The 14,886-nt window shown below is 43.8% G+C and overlaps 5 protein-coding genes across 5 annotated transcripts; 1 reads left to right on the top strand and 4 right to left on the bottom strand.

Annotated features, from left to right (window-relative positions):
- Positions 1 to 217: 217 nt before the first annotated feature.
- PCOAH_00031200 (DNA repair protein) lies at positions 218 to 4,072 on the bottom strand (the record flags this gene model as incomplete). The annotated part of the gene is made up of 1 exon (XM_020059920.1): positions 218 to 4,072. One exon carries the CDS (start codon positions 4,070 to 4,072, stop codon positions 218 to 220), a length of 3,855 nt encoding a protein of 1,284 aa, XP_019915474.1.
- A 2,233-nt stretch (positions 4,073 to 6,305) lies between these two features.
- Positions 6,306 to 7,199, top strand: PCOAH_00031190 (Uncharacterized protein; the record flags this gene model as incomplete). Its single annotated transcript, XM_020059919.1, has 1 exon — positions 6,306 to 7,199. The coding sequence occupies one exon, from the start codon at positions 6,306 to 6,308 to the stop codon at positions 7,197 to 7,199; it is 894 nt and encodes a 297-aa protein (XP_019915521.1).
- Positions 7,200 to 7,994: 795 nt separating this feature from the next.
- PCOAH_00031180 (Uncharacterized protein) lies at positions 7,995 to 9,449 on the bottom strand (the record flags this gene model as incomplete). Its single annotated transcript, XM_020059918.1, has 2 exons — positions 7,995 to 8,243; positions 8,298 to 9,449. 2 exons carry the CDS (start codon positions 9,447 to 9,449, stop codon positions 7,995 to 7,997), a joined length of 1,401 nt encoding a protein of 466 aa, XP_019915349.1.
- A 1,642-nt stretch (positions 9,450 to 11,091) lies between these two features.
- On the bottom strand, positions 11,092 to 11,587 carry PCOAH_00031170 (Uncharacterized protein; the record flags this gene model as incomplete). Its single annotated transcript, XM_020059917.1, has 2 exons — positions 11,092 to 11,213; positions 11,404 to 11,587. 2 exons carry the CDS (start codon positions 11,585 to 11,587, stop codon positions 11,092 to 11,094), a joined length of 306 nt encoding a protein of 101 aa, XP_019915252.1.
- Positions 11,588 to 13,527: 1,940 nt separating this feature from the next.
- Positions 13,528 to 14,579, bottom strand: PCOAH_00031160 (Uncharacterized protein; the record flags this gene model as incomplete). Its single annotated transcript, XM_020059916.1, has 6 exons — positions 13,528 to 13,557; positions 13,673 to 13,741; positions 13,872 to 13,956; positions 14,110 to 14,159; positions 14,245 to 14,358; positions 14,538 to 14,579. The coding sequence occupies 6 exons, from the start codon at positions 14,577 to 14,579 to the stop codon at positions 13,528 to 13,530; spliced, it is 390 nt and encodes a 129-aa protein (XP_019915350.1).
- Between the last annotated feature and the right edge of the window lie 307 nt (positions 14,580 to 14,886).

Here is a 14,886-nt window from a genome sequence, read left to right as displayed (position 1 = left end):
ATGAGGTACCCCGTTCGGCGCTGCGAAAGGTGCAGCTGATAAGTCATGTGAATGGAGGGACAGCCGGAACAGCGGGGACTCCCTCCCTTTTTTGTGACGACGCGAATTTTACTACGTGAGCAATGGAAGGAAGAGCGCACGAACAGGCAAACTGATACACCGTTCGCGTCTAACCAGTTCTACGCATGCATAATGATATGTTGTCAGTTCTGCCAAATTAGGAGGCGAACTCCGTCCGGTACTTGCGGAAGAGGGCGCCCAAATTTTCGTCGTCGGGGGCACTGAGCAAAGAACGCACAATATTCTTGTACTTTATAATTTTGCAGAATTCGTCGGTTACGTTTTCAAACAGGGTGGACTTCTCATGCGCTAAGTCGATGATTTCTTTGGGGAGACCAGCCAATTTAGCAATGTGAATACCAAACGATTTGGGGCAAACACCCTTAATAAATTTGTATAGGAAAATAATTTTCTCCTGCTGGTCGTCTATGCTTAGGCTCATGTGATAGTTTGAAATATTTTTGTTGTGCTTTACTTCCTCCACTAGGAGATGGTAATGTGTAGAAAATATGCACCTGCATTTTACCACGTCTGAAATTTGTTCCAGCGTCGAAAGGGCAATAGCCGTGCCGTCAAAGGAGGAGGTTCCTCTGCCCAGTTCGTCCAGAATGGCTAAACTGTACTTTGTGCTTTGCTTTAACATGTTAGAAATATCTTCCAGCTCGACCAGGAAGGTACTTTTTCCTTCGAACAGATTATCACTAGATCCTAATCGCGTAAAAATTTTATCAACCACTGTTAGTTCACAATAGGTGGATGGGACGAAGGCTCCTATTTGGGCGAGGATAACCGAAATAGCTGTTTGTCTTAGGAGGGTGCTTTTTCCGCCCATGTTGGGACCCGTGAGGAGCAACGTAGACTGATTCTCCTGCTTGCAACCCATGTATATATTGTTCGAGATGAAGTTGGGCATGAGCGTGGCCACCACGGGGTGAATATTGTTTTCGAGGATGAGGAAGGGTTCATTCCCGTGGCCATCTGCACTGTGTCCCATTGTAAGCACGGTGCTCCTGCCGGTTTGGTTGATCTGTTCTGTGTTTTCACTTTCTTCTTCCGCACTTTCGTTCCTTCTCATCGGGTGCAAAACCGGGCGCGTGAGCGCGAAGGGCGTGTTGAGCGCCACGAAGGCAAAGGCCTGCAGGCAGTCCAACTCGGACACCAGTCTGCACGCAGACACGTACTTCTCATAATGAGCATAGAACAAGTGAAATATCTTCTTAAAGAAGGGATAAATGGCATCCTTCTTTTCCTGCTCTATATCTTCCAGCATCTCTACGTATTGCTTTATCTCCTCATTGTGAAAACGAATGAATCCTTTTTTAGCAGACGTGATTTCCACGTTCTTTAGAAAAACCTTGGGGACATTTTCCGGGCACTCCACCTCGTACTTATACTTGGCATGCACATATTTCAGTGAAGAAATTTTCATGTTTTTTTTCATTCTTGTTAGGATATTGTTCAGTTCACCTTCCACTTCCTTCTCTTTCTGGTTGATCTGATCAATGGCTTCATCACACCCCTCCGCTGGTTTATATTCCTTGTCTCCATCGAATTCAATTTTTTTTAAAAACTCACTGGTTATCTGTTCAATATGTGGATAACTACCTTGGATATTTTTCACTAAACTTTTCCTATCTGGGGTGTTACTAATTTCAAAGAGCCGCTTCGGCAACTCCTCATCGTCTTTTTCAATACTGTTTATTTCGATGAGCATACTTCCTATTTCCTTGAAGGCGTTTAGGAAGGTCATGAATTCTTTCAACTTGGTGCTCACTATGTTGTCGAAAAAGACGGCTCCCCGTTCGCTCTGAGAAGCTTGTATACAAATTTTGTTAAGCAGTCTTTCTATATCGGGTAGCTTTTTCAGCTTCAATCTGATCAGGGATAAGATATGCTCATTCTTTTTTAAAAACTCCACCACGTCTAGTCGTTCGTTTATCTTCGCACAGTCGAGTAGTGGGCTGCAGATCCAACGCCTCATATTCCTTGCTCCAAAATTTGTGCATGTTTTGTTCACGTAATCGAAAAGGGAGTTTTTCGTTTCCCCTGATTGGGTTTCCAATATTTCCAAATGCTTCAATGCTGTTGCGTCGAGGACCATGTAATTTTCCCTCTTGAAAAGATCATAATGCTCAATTTTGCAGAAGCGAAAAATCTTCTTGTCCAGTAGGAGTGACCTCAGATATACGATGAACCCCCCGAATGCACAAATCACACTGTTCTGTTCTTTATGCATTTCTAAACTTGGGGGGATGGTCTCAAAATATTTCCTTATCTCATCTAGAGAGGCAATAATATTAGGAAAGGAACTCACGGCTGTCAGTTCTGGTTCAGCTGGGATGTTTTTAAAAATGGACAGCACCTCCTTATTGATATTCTTAGAAGAATATAGAATTTCCGCCGGGCATAACTGTGCCAGGATTGTCCTCAGTTCGATACGGGACTCATCATCATTACAATATCCCACTGCGATATACGACGTCGCTATATCACTGACGACGAAGCCGAAATTGCATTTGCTCTTTATTGAACGATCATTTGGGGATGAAGAACCTGGGAGACTTCCTACCCCCCCATTGCAAACACCCACCACACTGCCGTCTAAATCTTCCATGTCGTCAAAGTGGAAGCAGATCAAGTACCTTGTCTCTGAACTGAGCATATTATCATGTAGAATTGTCCCCTTTGTGAAAATTTCGTTAATTTCCCTCTTAATGGCTTTATCCTTCGGACCGGCCGTTTCTTTATTGCGTTGCTCCAACTCCTTTGGTGTCTCCATCTGTTCAATTACAACCACCTTGTGCCCACTGTTAATAACCTTTTTGGCATACAAATGAAGTGATTGTTCGGGGAAACCCAAGTGAGGTTTCTGTTCCCCCCCCATCCAATTCAACCCACAAATGGTGTGCATCAAACAAGCATCGATATAAAATATTTCGTAAAATCTTCCCATTTTAAAAAATATGATCTTGTCAAAATTTTTGGATTTTATTTTCCAGAACTGTTGCATCCCTGGGGTGTAGTGAGCTTGTTTGTATTCCACTGCCCAAGGATGATCCATTGGGGGGGTCCAAATAGTGGAACAGTCATAGTCTGGATTATCTGGGCTCCTCAAATTCAAATCGCGAATGTATTGCGGCTGAACCCATTTTGGAAATTCAAACGTATTGCAGTATAGGAAGTACTGTTCTATGTACAGTCTGAATTTATCGTTTGACAAACAGATTGGCATGCTTAGAAATTTGTTCCTTAATGTATCCAATTCTTGTGACTTCTTTCCATCTTCTCCCTTTCGACGGTTTATGTTGCTAATCTCCTTTGAGCTCTTCTCATTAGTGAATAACGTTTCCTCCGTTTTTATACACTTATTCGGTTCATAAACCAGGTTGTTTAACTTTCCATCCACGCCAACCATTTCACTCCCTGGGACTACCTTCCTTTTCATGTTCTTTCCATTCTCTTGATTTACCTCGTTAGACCCGTCATACACATCTTCACTGGATGAATCAATTATAACCTTTCGCTTCTTCTTCACGATGATATCCTCATCGGTGCTCAACTCCTCATTATTGTCTGCATATACCTTCTCGTAGCTGTTCTTCATTTGGATTTCTTTTTTTCCAATCAAACTTTTAACCTCACCACCTTTGTTTACATCTTCGTTGTCATCGGAGAATAGGTCCGCTTTGGCATTTTCCGTGCTGCATCCGCTGGGATCATGCTCAATTTGTTCCTTCACTGCAGTAGAACTCGTTTCGGAACTTCGCTCTCCTTCATTTCCCCCTTCTTGCTTCTTCCCAACATTGGATGCAAATTTGTCCAGCGTGCTCATCGCCGCGCTCAGTTGCTGCCCCCCATTCTTATCTGCATCGCTTTTGCTTTCCTTGGCCACCTCCCCCCCTGCACCAGTCACCTTCTTTCCCTTCACATCCTGTGTCTTGAAAAAGCTCAGAATGGATGCCTGCTTCCTGTTCACAGGCCCGGAAGAATTGGACTTGCTAAAATCGGCCATGTGTCTATGTGTGAATGACGTTGTGGATGACACTGGGGAAGACGGGAAATAATAGAAGCTCTTTCCCTACTGCGATTTACTACTTCGCCCCGTTGCGGGTCGCACCTACTGTTTCTTCAGATTTGGTTTAGAGCGTCCGTTCTCCACGTGGGGAGTTGGCCAATTTGTTACTTCTTCACCTCCCTACCTGCAGAACAGACACGCTAAACCAATTCGACCACTTCGCAATGAACACCACACCCCACGATGTAAGCAATAAAAACGCCTCCGCGTTGCAAAAAAAAAAAAAAAAAAAAAAAAAAAAAAAACAACCGATTTTGCACACTCTTACGTTAAAAAAAAAAACTCACTCCTCTTTATAAAGAACCAGTGGAAATCCCCACTGAGATCATCACCTTTGTTCATAACTCAGCACATATACATGCGCATTGACCTAGTAATGAATTATCTAACTGGGCCAATTGAAAAAAAAAAAAAAAAAAAAGTCCCCTTGTTCATCAGCGCATAAGGGCTTCTTCCCTCCGTGCACATGCACATATGTGTATATATATATTTTTTTTTTTTTTTAGGGGCGGATTAGTGCTCATGTCTAACAGTCAAAAGTGCAATCACGCATACAAACATACATAGTGCTTATTCAAGATGGGCACGTAAGAGGAGTCTTTCACCTTTTCTCTTATTTTTTGCTTCACAAATGATGCGTGAAAATAAACGTATGCCTTACACCAACTTGTACTTACACTGTTACCAACTTTTGTTAGCTATCCCGGAAGGGGGGCTAGGGGTATAAAAAAAAATATTTTTTTTTTGCTCTCTTTAAATGCGCCAAAGTGGGCGGGAACTTATCATCCCATGTGCGCTCACACAGCCCTTCGCCTTCTCGCAGACGAATACACGCTGCTCATGCGACGTATCCTCCTGGTTGATCAATTCGTCGCTCTGTTGTGAGGAAAAAAAAAAAATAAAATAAATCTCATTCGTGTGCGGCAAAAATACAGTTTGTTCCTCACGCGCGAGAGTGAGAGTTCAAATTTACACGCGTATGCATGTGTATGGCCTGCGTAGGTACAGCAGAACGGCTTCGAACCGGGAAGAAGGCACGATGGAGTTGGCAGTATGCGGGCCCATCACATAAGGGCGGCAACCATGCTACGGTTAACGGGGATATGCCGAACCATGCCGCTTCTTAACTTCCTCGCTGGCTCTCACCAACTTGGGAAATTCAACTGAGGGCGCAATTTCCGTGCGTCCCAATCTGCTGTCACCTGGGGTCACAGTAAAAGCAACTCTCTCCTGATCATCAAAAAACGAGTGCTTCTTCCCCCATCCGTTGCGACCATTTCACTTATCTGTGTGCTGCGTGTGTAACCATTTGGAGACCGCTCATGCGAAGACGAATTCGACAAGGAAAAAAAAGTGAAAAAAGAGAGAAAAAAAAAAAAAAATTCTAATACATCATGGCATGATAAAGGAAAAGGCCTCTCCCCCACTTGGAACTACTCGCGACGAACGTGACAAGTTTAAAAAAATGCTCACAAAAAAAAAAAAAAAACTCCGCATTTTCACCCTACACATTATACACAATAATTTTGCCACGCATGCCTGGCAATACGGCCATAAGCCTACCAGTAAATGGGCCTTATCTGCGGAAAATTCAACCTCCCATCGGGACCCCCCCCGAAAAAAAAAAAAATTTAATGATGCACCACGACAAGTTCCTATCGACCACAAAATATGGGCAATCTTTTTAACCCACGATAGATTTACAAAAAAGAATTTTCACTCAAAATGTTGTGTTATGTTGAAGGCGAATCTGTATGCCCTTCTCTGTAGTAAAGTCGCTTTGCCTGACCGTGAGGGGCATCACCAAACGGGGGCGCAGCAATAACAGTTAGCGCACTTGTTGACAGTTAAAAAGGAGAAAAAAAAAAAAATGCCCCTGTTAGTTCTACAAAACGGGGAAAGCAATTATAGGCGCTCCTTTAGCGAGGCTCTTGGGCGATTATCCGAATTGGAGTTAGCCCCACGGGTGTAGAATCGGTTGTCCTCGTGGAACCGTGTGAACGGATGTGCCTGATGTAGCAGCCCACGTGCACACCTACCCCTCCACGGCAATTCGACTAAGTTCTGCCAAAACGGTTAAATACGCTGTGCAGGGACATTTCACCGTTCGCCAATCTGCCTAACAGCAAACCGCCAGTAGGGAATAGCCAATTGTGAACCACCTGCGAAAATGGCCACCATCATGTCCATGGAATTTCCCTCGTCCGACGAGGAGGACGATAACTACGACGTCGAGGCGGAGCTCCAGAAGGAGCTGGAGGAAGGAGACCTGTCCGACGAAGTAAAGGAGGAGCTGCAGGAGGAAGGCAAGCAGCTAATAAGCAACCTGCAAAAGGCGAAGAGAAGTAAAAGGAAGAAGGAAACCAACCCAAAAATGATCAAAAGCATTATAAAGAGCTCAATCATAAAGGAAAAAATCGAAAAAACTTACCACGACATTAACAGGGAGTATGAGGAGCTCTACAAACATGAGAAGTCAGTTAGCGATGAAGACTTCCTCTTACAATTCCACAAGAAGTATCCTCAGGAAGAGAAGAACTACAACACGACACAGAAGCTGCACGATCATTTGAAAAAATACACGCCAGCGTTTGCCGCAAATGATGAATCCCCCGAGATGGACATAAAGGCATTCAAGGAAAAGTGCCGCAACAAACAGTATAGCAGCGACATTTCTAGCGTGGTGAAAAACGCGCTGGAAAACTTTTACGAAAATAACTCAGTCCAAGTGGAAAAAAAATACATGTACGCAGGGAAAGTATACACGGTCCAAAAAAAAATTGACAAAACGTCCTCCTCCTATAAACGGTACCTCAGGATGAAGGACAAAATGAACATAGGAGGAAATTTCGCAAACATTGATCAGCTTGTTCAGAGCATACAAGAAAATAAACAGATCAACACAGTCGATAAGTCCACGGAAGATTGGGCCTACTATAAAATGGCCAACTCCATCGATGAGGAGAAATTAAAGGCAGGGCAAAATTACTTGGAAAATAAAATTTTCAGTGAAAATGTAGAACGAAAGGTGTACGAGAATAATATTAAGAAGCGGGCCCCTTGAGGGGACACTCCTCAGGGGTGCGTCCGTTTGTCTACACGCATGTGTGCGCGTTTGTTTTTGTTTATGTTTTTGTTTGTATTTTTATTTTTATTTTTATTTGTGTTTTTTTTTTTTTTTTTTTTTTTTTTTTGGTGAGGGGGGGACGCAAAGCTGCCTGTGGATTTACCCCACCCGCCCCAAACTGCGTTCCGCTGCGTCTTCCCTTTTTTGGTTCGTTATCTGAGCGGAGAATAAATCCATCGAAGAGGCAGTTGCCAAGGTGTAACGACGCACCGTTGCAGATGGTAGGGAAGCAATGGGAAAAAAGAAACCCATAAGCAACAACGGGAATCCCAACATAGGAGTCCCCTACATTGACGCACTATTGAACTGACGCAAACTGGTGAAACCCACTTAAAAAAAAAAAAAGTAAAAATGTAGCAACGTAGCAATGTAGCAAAGGTGGATGTGTTTAATTATGGTTAACTACAAAAGGATATGGTGGAGGAAGAGAAGACGACACGTGCAACAAGGGGATACATAAAAAGGTGCGCGCTGCAAGTATTACTAATGAGATGTTCGTACGGATGGATATGCGGCTGTCCCAAATTGCCACACAATTGGTCGCTTATTTTGCTGAAAACCAACCGAACCAGCGGAGCGTGTCCCATCCCTTGCACAGTGGACGGTGGCGGATCTTCGAACCGTGCCATGGCAAAACAAACGTCGGTGCACCAGTCGACAAACAAACCAGGAACATAAACAAAGGCGGGCAGAAGCGGAATCACACAGTTCGTTCGGTTGCCGTGTTTCGTGTCACCCCCTACGCTGGTGGACGCTATGTCCCTTGTGCATCTTCTTAACCTCCTGCTGCAGGTACGAGACACGCTCCGGGTTGGTGCAGGTCCTTTCGTCGTGCCTGCGGTACACCTTCCTACTGCGTTTGCCCCGCTTTCGCATGAACGGCCGTATTGGCAGCGTGATCACAAAGACGGTGCATCGATATATCACGGACAAGCACAAGTAACTCCACGTGAACAAACACATACTCACCCTCTTCGATAGCTTAATCAGAAGGAAAAGGAAATAAAAAAATAAATACAAGTGAATGATATTTACCGCCGTGAAGAAAATCAGCAAAATCAGTTGATCTTCCAAGCGAGGGGAAATAATCCCTTGTAGTTCTGGGTTTATAGAATTTAGCTTCACCACTAGGAACTCAGAATTGTTGTGTAATTTGTGTAAGAAGAGGTCCCAATTTATGTTCTTGTATTTATTTCTCATCGATTGAGTCATCTGTGGGTAGAGGTCTCGACTCACGGGGTACACCACTTTCTGGAGGAACAACCGCCTTACCGTAGAGGCAATCTTTACAACTTTCCTTTTAATTAACTGTATATACTGACTGAGAGATGAATTTTCGTAAAGGCTTAAAAGTCCATTCACCCAATCACATTCACCGATGGAGGTTTTGTATCCATGCAGCTTTTCCATTGTAAGGTTTCCATAAAGCTTAATTTGCGTCATCACGGCATCCTTATGCAAAGCTACCTGGGAGAGGAACCCAGACAAGTTCGTCTGTTCGAACACTATTATGTAAAACGTTTTGTAGATTTTTAATACCTTTACGAAATAACTTCGCACCATGGGGAACGAAATTAGGTAGTCACTGTCTTTGTCATCGATGTGACTTCTACCAGCACCTTCGTAGCTTTCCACCTTCAACTTCAGCTCCATCTCTTCTAGTGTCCTTTCTAGCTTCAGTAACTTCTCCCTCAGTTCTGCCGCTTCGTTCTCCTTCCTACTTACGCTTTCCTCGTGCTCCTTCCCCATATCTTTTATTTTCTCATAACACTTGTCTTCATTTTCCCTGCACACGTACAGGTGTTTTTCTCTATCACTTAGCTGTGCTTTGCACTTAGTGAGGTCTATCCCGCTATTATGGGTACACTCCTGCAGGTTCTTCTGAGCAGTCTGCGCTGCTAGCAAGGTTTCCCTTTTTTGCTTTTCGCATTTGTGGGCGAGGTCCTTAGCCTTCTGCACGTCCTCCTTCGCTTTCTTCAATTCTTCCTCGGCTTCGCCCTTTCCCCCATTTGGGGCGTCCCCCCCTACATTGGTGGTCTTCTCATGGGTTGGCACTCCCATGCTTTCCCCCTCAGGTGTTTCCACCGCTCCAACTCCCCCCACGTCCTCATTTCCCCCAGGTCGACACGCAACCGAATGAAGGGCGCACGCTCCGAGGAGGAAAAAAACAGCCCTGCATAATTTCATCTTAATTGTAGGTTGCTGCCTGCCCGTTGTCCTTCCTACGTTGCAGCAAGGGGGAAGACTTGGCGTGATCCGTTCGTCGCGCTCGAGTGCTTCCGGCGGTTTGCCTTTACGCAGTTTTGCTTTTTTGATGTTTTGCTGTTTTGGGGCTTTGTAGTTTTATTATTTTGTAGTCTTCAACTTTTGCTGTTTCTTCCCTATTTTCTCTTATTTCTTTTATTTCCTTTTTTTCATTTTTCCCCTGTTCCATTTTTCTGCCACAGGGTCGCTCGATTTTTTCTTTTCCCCACATAGGCCAATCCCAAGTACTTGACCACTTAGACACCGCGCATATGCACATGTGCATGCGCACGCCCTGGGATACATGTAGGCCTACGTATATGCGCGCTTTTTTTTTTTTTTTTTTTTTCCCCTGCATGCGTAGTTGTGCTTATGGATGTGCCTACAAAAGGGGAAATTAATGCCCATGGGAAGAAGCAAATAATTTCCATACGAAACATACGCATTTCAGTCACCTGCTGGAATGGCCCCCCCACGGCCTAAAATCCATTCCACGAAGTGGTACAGACGTTAGTAAGTGAGTGCATATTAATTAGGCAGGAAAACTGGAAGCCAGTGCGCATATAGATTTGCTAACATTGCTGCTGGTACCTACAAAAGCGAACGGGAGGTCACAGCGCAAGTATTCACCCTGCAGCGTTAACATGAATGTGTGTTTTACTCGAAGGGGCAACTCCCCTCGTCAGAAAGTCTAGACCTTTACATTTTGACCACAAATGGTATTTATTTTGTTTTATTATTTATCTGCCAAGGTGGACTCCCTTTTTTTTTCCATCACACATGGATTGTTTAACCCTGTGGTTCACCACCTCCGCGGAATGGTATAATATGGAGGACATAAAGGGGTAGGTTCCCCAGACAGGGTTTAAAAAATGGCACGTATGTCGTGAGGGTGAGCAAAGGGGCGACCGCCTCCTGGCCACTCGAATAATAATTTGGCAAATTGCCTTTGCGTGTTATACACCCACATAGACTGCACATGTCATTCTGTTCGCATTCGACTGATTCTACAAAACGTTTACTATCTTTTGTTCGCTCTTTTTAACATTGTGGGAACAGGGAGGTATATGTGATATGGTTAAAATCAAATGAAAATTAAAAAAAAAAAAAAAAAAAAAAAATGCTTAAAAGAAGAATGATAAAACTTATAAAAATTGAAAAGGTCACTGAAACTGTGCAACACTGTAGTTGGTGGCGTACGCAGAGATGTGCTAAAATGCAATGGTGTTAAATTTAAAATGCGTGTGTATAGGGAAGCCTGGTTTGTGTGACAGCCCCTTCGACGTTGCCGCTATTCACTGACCGGATGCAATACAATCAGACGCACCGTCAACCTTTCCCTCGTGGGGAAAATGCGAAAATGTCGTGCACACGTCGAGCTGGCCGAAGTGATTCGATCGATCCATCCATTTATTTCTCATTTCAACACTTTAATATTTTTTTTATTGCTCCATTCAGCTTCTACGGAATATGCTTGCTGGCACGATGCCGCTATAATTACGCCACGAAGTTATCGCCATGTGGGAAAGCAAACCCCTCCTCCTTGACTTTCCCACTGGTACTAATTCCCAAAAAAAGAAAAAAATTAAAACAATAAATTTCCTCCTGTCTGTTGCACCATGGCGTCAATGACATCTCCATCTTCGATGCCCAATTGGTCTGGCGTATTCTCTCCGTGAATTCTATCTCCGTCGTATAAAAAGCGGACTGCGGGAAAGGGTTGAATGGGAAAAAACAAGCCATTGTGGTGTAACGCGAAGAAGACGAAGGATAATTCACCATTACATGAATACAGTTAAGCAGACATACTGCACAAAAATACACAAATGTGCCCACATTTCGAGCATTATTCTCAGAAAAAGGATGGGAAATAGAATGAGGAATGTGGTGAATGTACCTGCCTCCATGGACTGTCCCAGACGATTGCAGTAAACCTCCATCAGTTTCTCCAACTTGGTTTTCCTTTTTATTTTAAAAAAAACTTCAGCGCCATCAGGGGACCTAACCTTCACTTGGATATGTTCCCCCTGGGGGTTGGGTGCTCCACTGGTGTTGTTCGCAGCTGAAGATTCATCCGCCATGTTGTTGGTATTCTTGGGATTGTGTATGTGGGGGGTGTTTTATGTGTTCTGGTGTGTGGTTTTGTCAGAAGGCTTCTTTACAACGTATTCGTCTTCACAGGGGAGTTGGGTCTACACATCCGTGGAAATGTGCCTACCGTGAAGCTTCTCCTATGCGTGCTACGCCTGCTGGTATGGTATGTGTGTTTTGGGGGGGTGAGCTGGTTGCGTGATTGCTCCGAATTAGCAATGCATTAAGGGGTGGAGGAAGATGGCAAGCGATTTCGCGCTGCTATGTATAACGGCACGTACATGCATAGGTCGATCGCAGAGGGGGCGAAGGAGGAGATATATTTCTCGTGCTTTTCTTAAGCGTTTATTCCGCTTACCTTTGGGGAACTTAAAGTGGCTATAAAATTTTCCACAGAAAAAGTGCAATTTGTGATACGTACGGGTGACTATTTATCCTCTTTTTCTCAACTTTGCTAAAATGAACAATTTTGGCGAAGCAATCAGGAAAGGAATATACAAAGGAGTAGCCAAAAAAAAAAAAAAAAAAAAAAAAGGAAAAAAGAAAGCAAACAAGCAATCACTAAATATGCGTATACAGAGCGCGTGGAACTTTTGAGAATGCCCGCCGAGTGGACGGTTTATGCAAGCTTCATCAGATTTCTCGCCAAGCAGGAGGAAGATTCACAGCCCGAGTGTGGGGGGAAATAGCTAATGGGGAGTGCGCATTACACAAAAATAAATCGAAAAAGGGCCTGCCCGCTGCTTTCGACGCATGCGTGAAAGGTGGGAAAAGGAAAAAAAAAATGTATAAATTAGTACGTACTGCGTACATACGTAACATACGTGACATCCATTCGTACATTAGCAATCAAACTTGCGCAGTTAGCAAACGCAATCATACGTACTGCTAAGCTAACGAGGCTACCTTTTTAGCTTCCAGCGAAAACGCTCGTCAAACCGAAAGGGAATGAAAAAAAGAAAAAAAAAAAAAAAAAATGCCCAGTGAGCCACTAGAAGAATTATTATAAACTGTGCGAACACTTAAACGGATGGCCACCCCTGCATATGTCACACTATTTTGTTTTACTTAATTATTTTTGCCTTTTTTCTTTATTGCAATTCTCCTGTGTCGACACAGAAACGTTACTCCGTTTCTTCCTTCCTTTTTTTTTTTTTTTTTTCCAATTCGATTGGCAGATCAAAGGTGGGAAAGGAGTTACATAAAAATGCAGTCCCATTTTATGATACGTCCAGAATTTTTTATCCTGTAAAAACTCTCCCCCGTTTAGTGGTTCATTGGGGGGGGATGTCTTTCTTTCTTTCGTTCGTTCATTCATTTTTTTTTTTTTTTTTTTTTTTTTTTTTTATTTTCCCCTCACTTTTGCATACACACACAAATGCGTTGCTATTAAGTTGGATAAAGTGCAGTGACACGTGGTGAGAGGTGAAAGCGCAAAAGGGAAAGTACCTTAAACTTACCAACCGGTCTGCAACTCCCCTGTTCTGTTCAAACTTTTCGCAACTGGAATGATTGATAACCACCCCTCGTTCATAAAATCGTATTTTTATTATGCTATTGTTTGTTCGGTGGGGGTGGATAAAAAGAGAAGAAAAAAAAAAAAGCTTCAATTTTGTACGTACTGGCGTAACGTGCACAAAAAAAAAAAAAAAAAAAGGAAATTCACGGAGGGCACACTCAACAAATAAGACGTCTTCTGCATATCACATGCGGTTGTCCTTTACCAATATTGTGGCGCCGCTTCCTCCGTCAACATTTAACATGGGCTATATGCTCTTCACTTAACCGTGCAGTCTCTTCGCCCAGGAAAATGCCACTGTTCCCAATTTGATATGCACACTTGGGAATATACCAACCCCCCGAAGGAGTCCTCTCACCAAGTGGGTGGGAGGAGAAATGCTCCAGTTGTTCATTGTATATTTGTCACCTCTTAAGTCGCCTGGCTCGCCTCCCGCTCGATCTGCAAAAAGGGGAAGAAGCAAGTGCACAATGAGTTGTAAGCCTCTCTGTGCATTAGCATATCAAGCACTACTACGACGCACGCTTATTCACACAGAGGAAAAAAATAGCATTACACTTTCGTGGGTTTGCAAATATTGATCCTTCAGGTTGGATAGCTTGTCTATGAGCTTTTTTCGGAGTTCCTGTAGTGGGGGCGGTGTAGAAATGGGACGTAATGAGACAGCTACATGGGCTCCTTCTCACACTCATCTTTACGATCGCGATTCTGTTCATGCTTGGTAACCCAGTTTTCTTTTCTTCTTTTTTTCCTACCACCAAGTGCGGACTGTGCTTGTCATACTGGGCCATCTCTTCGTTAAGTTCGTTTTTGAGCACATCTCGTGGTTTTTTGATGAAACTGCAGGGGGGGGAGGAAAAGCATATCAACGGTTAATGCGTCTCTGTGTAGTGGTGTAGAATGGTTCGATTGGGGGGATGGCCCAAACAATGGCCCCCTTCACCGATGGGGCCAATTCACGGTGCGTGTTCTCCCCATTATTGTTGCGCCTACATTTTGGACACCTTCCTGAAGCACTCCTGCTGTTCCGTGGTGTTATCAATCTGAGAGAGGGGGGAAGCGCGAATCATGAGAAGGACCTCTTTCGGGGGAATCACTCCTTCATAGCCACTCCTCTACGCGTTGTACCGTTTCCATGGACGCCTCGCATTTCTTCCTGAAGTACTGCTCACTGGCCAGGATGCCCTTCAGCCGGTTGTTCTGTTGCAGCGTTATTTCGATCATCTTGGATATTTCCTTCAACTGTGGGGGAGGCGTTGCACGGACAAGGTTGGAAAGTTGGAGGGTTCGACGGTTAGCAGCTGATCAGGTGAGCAACGGGCACTTTCTCACTCAAGCTGGTGAGCGCGTGTGAAGACCCACGCAGGAGCGTATATGTGTCGTCTGCTTCCCACACCTTGGGATGATTTTTTCCCCCTTACCCGTTTCAACAAATTCAGATGATTTTCACTCATGGATGTCATTTTGCCTTCCCAAATGGACGTAAAAAAAAAATAAAATAAAAAGGGGAGACTCACTTTTGTGTGCTAAAAGTGGGAGACTCTGTGTTGCGGGAATTGTTCCCTTCTCGCACTTCGCTGATTATTTACGCGGCACAAAAAAAAAAAAAAAAAAAAAAAAAAACGGCACTTCAGCGACGAAGCGGGGGGGGGAAAAAATACCGTAATAAAAAAATGCCGCAAAGGGGAATACATTCGCTAGTTTTTTTTTTGTTTGTTTTTTTATTATTGCAAATTGGTTGGATCACTCGTTGATCTCCCTTTTGTGCGT

Source organism: Plasmodium coatneyi, chromosome 10 (genome assembly GCF_001680005.1).
Source record: "Plasmodium coatneyi strain Hackeri chromosome 10, complete sequence".
NCBI lineage: Eukaryota > Apicomplexa > Aconoidasida > Haemosporida > Plasmodiidae > Plasmodium > Plasmodium coatneyi.
The sequence above is the reverse complement of the archived record's forward strand: the minus strand, read 5'-3'. Positions and strand labels throughout refer to the sequence as shown.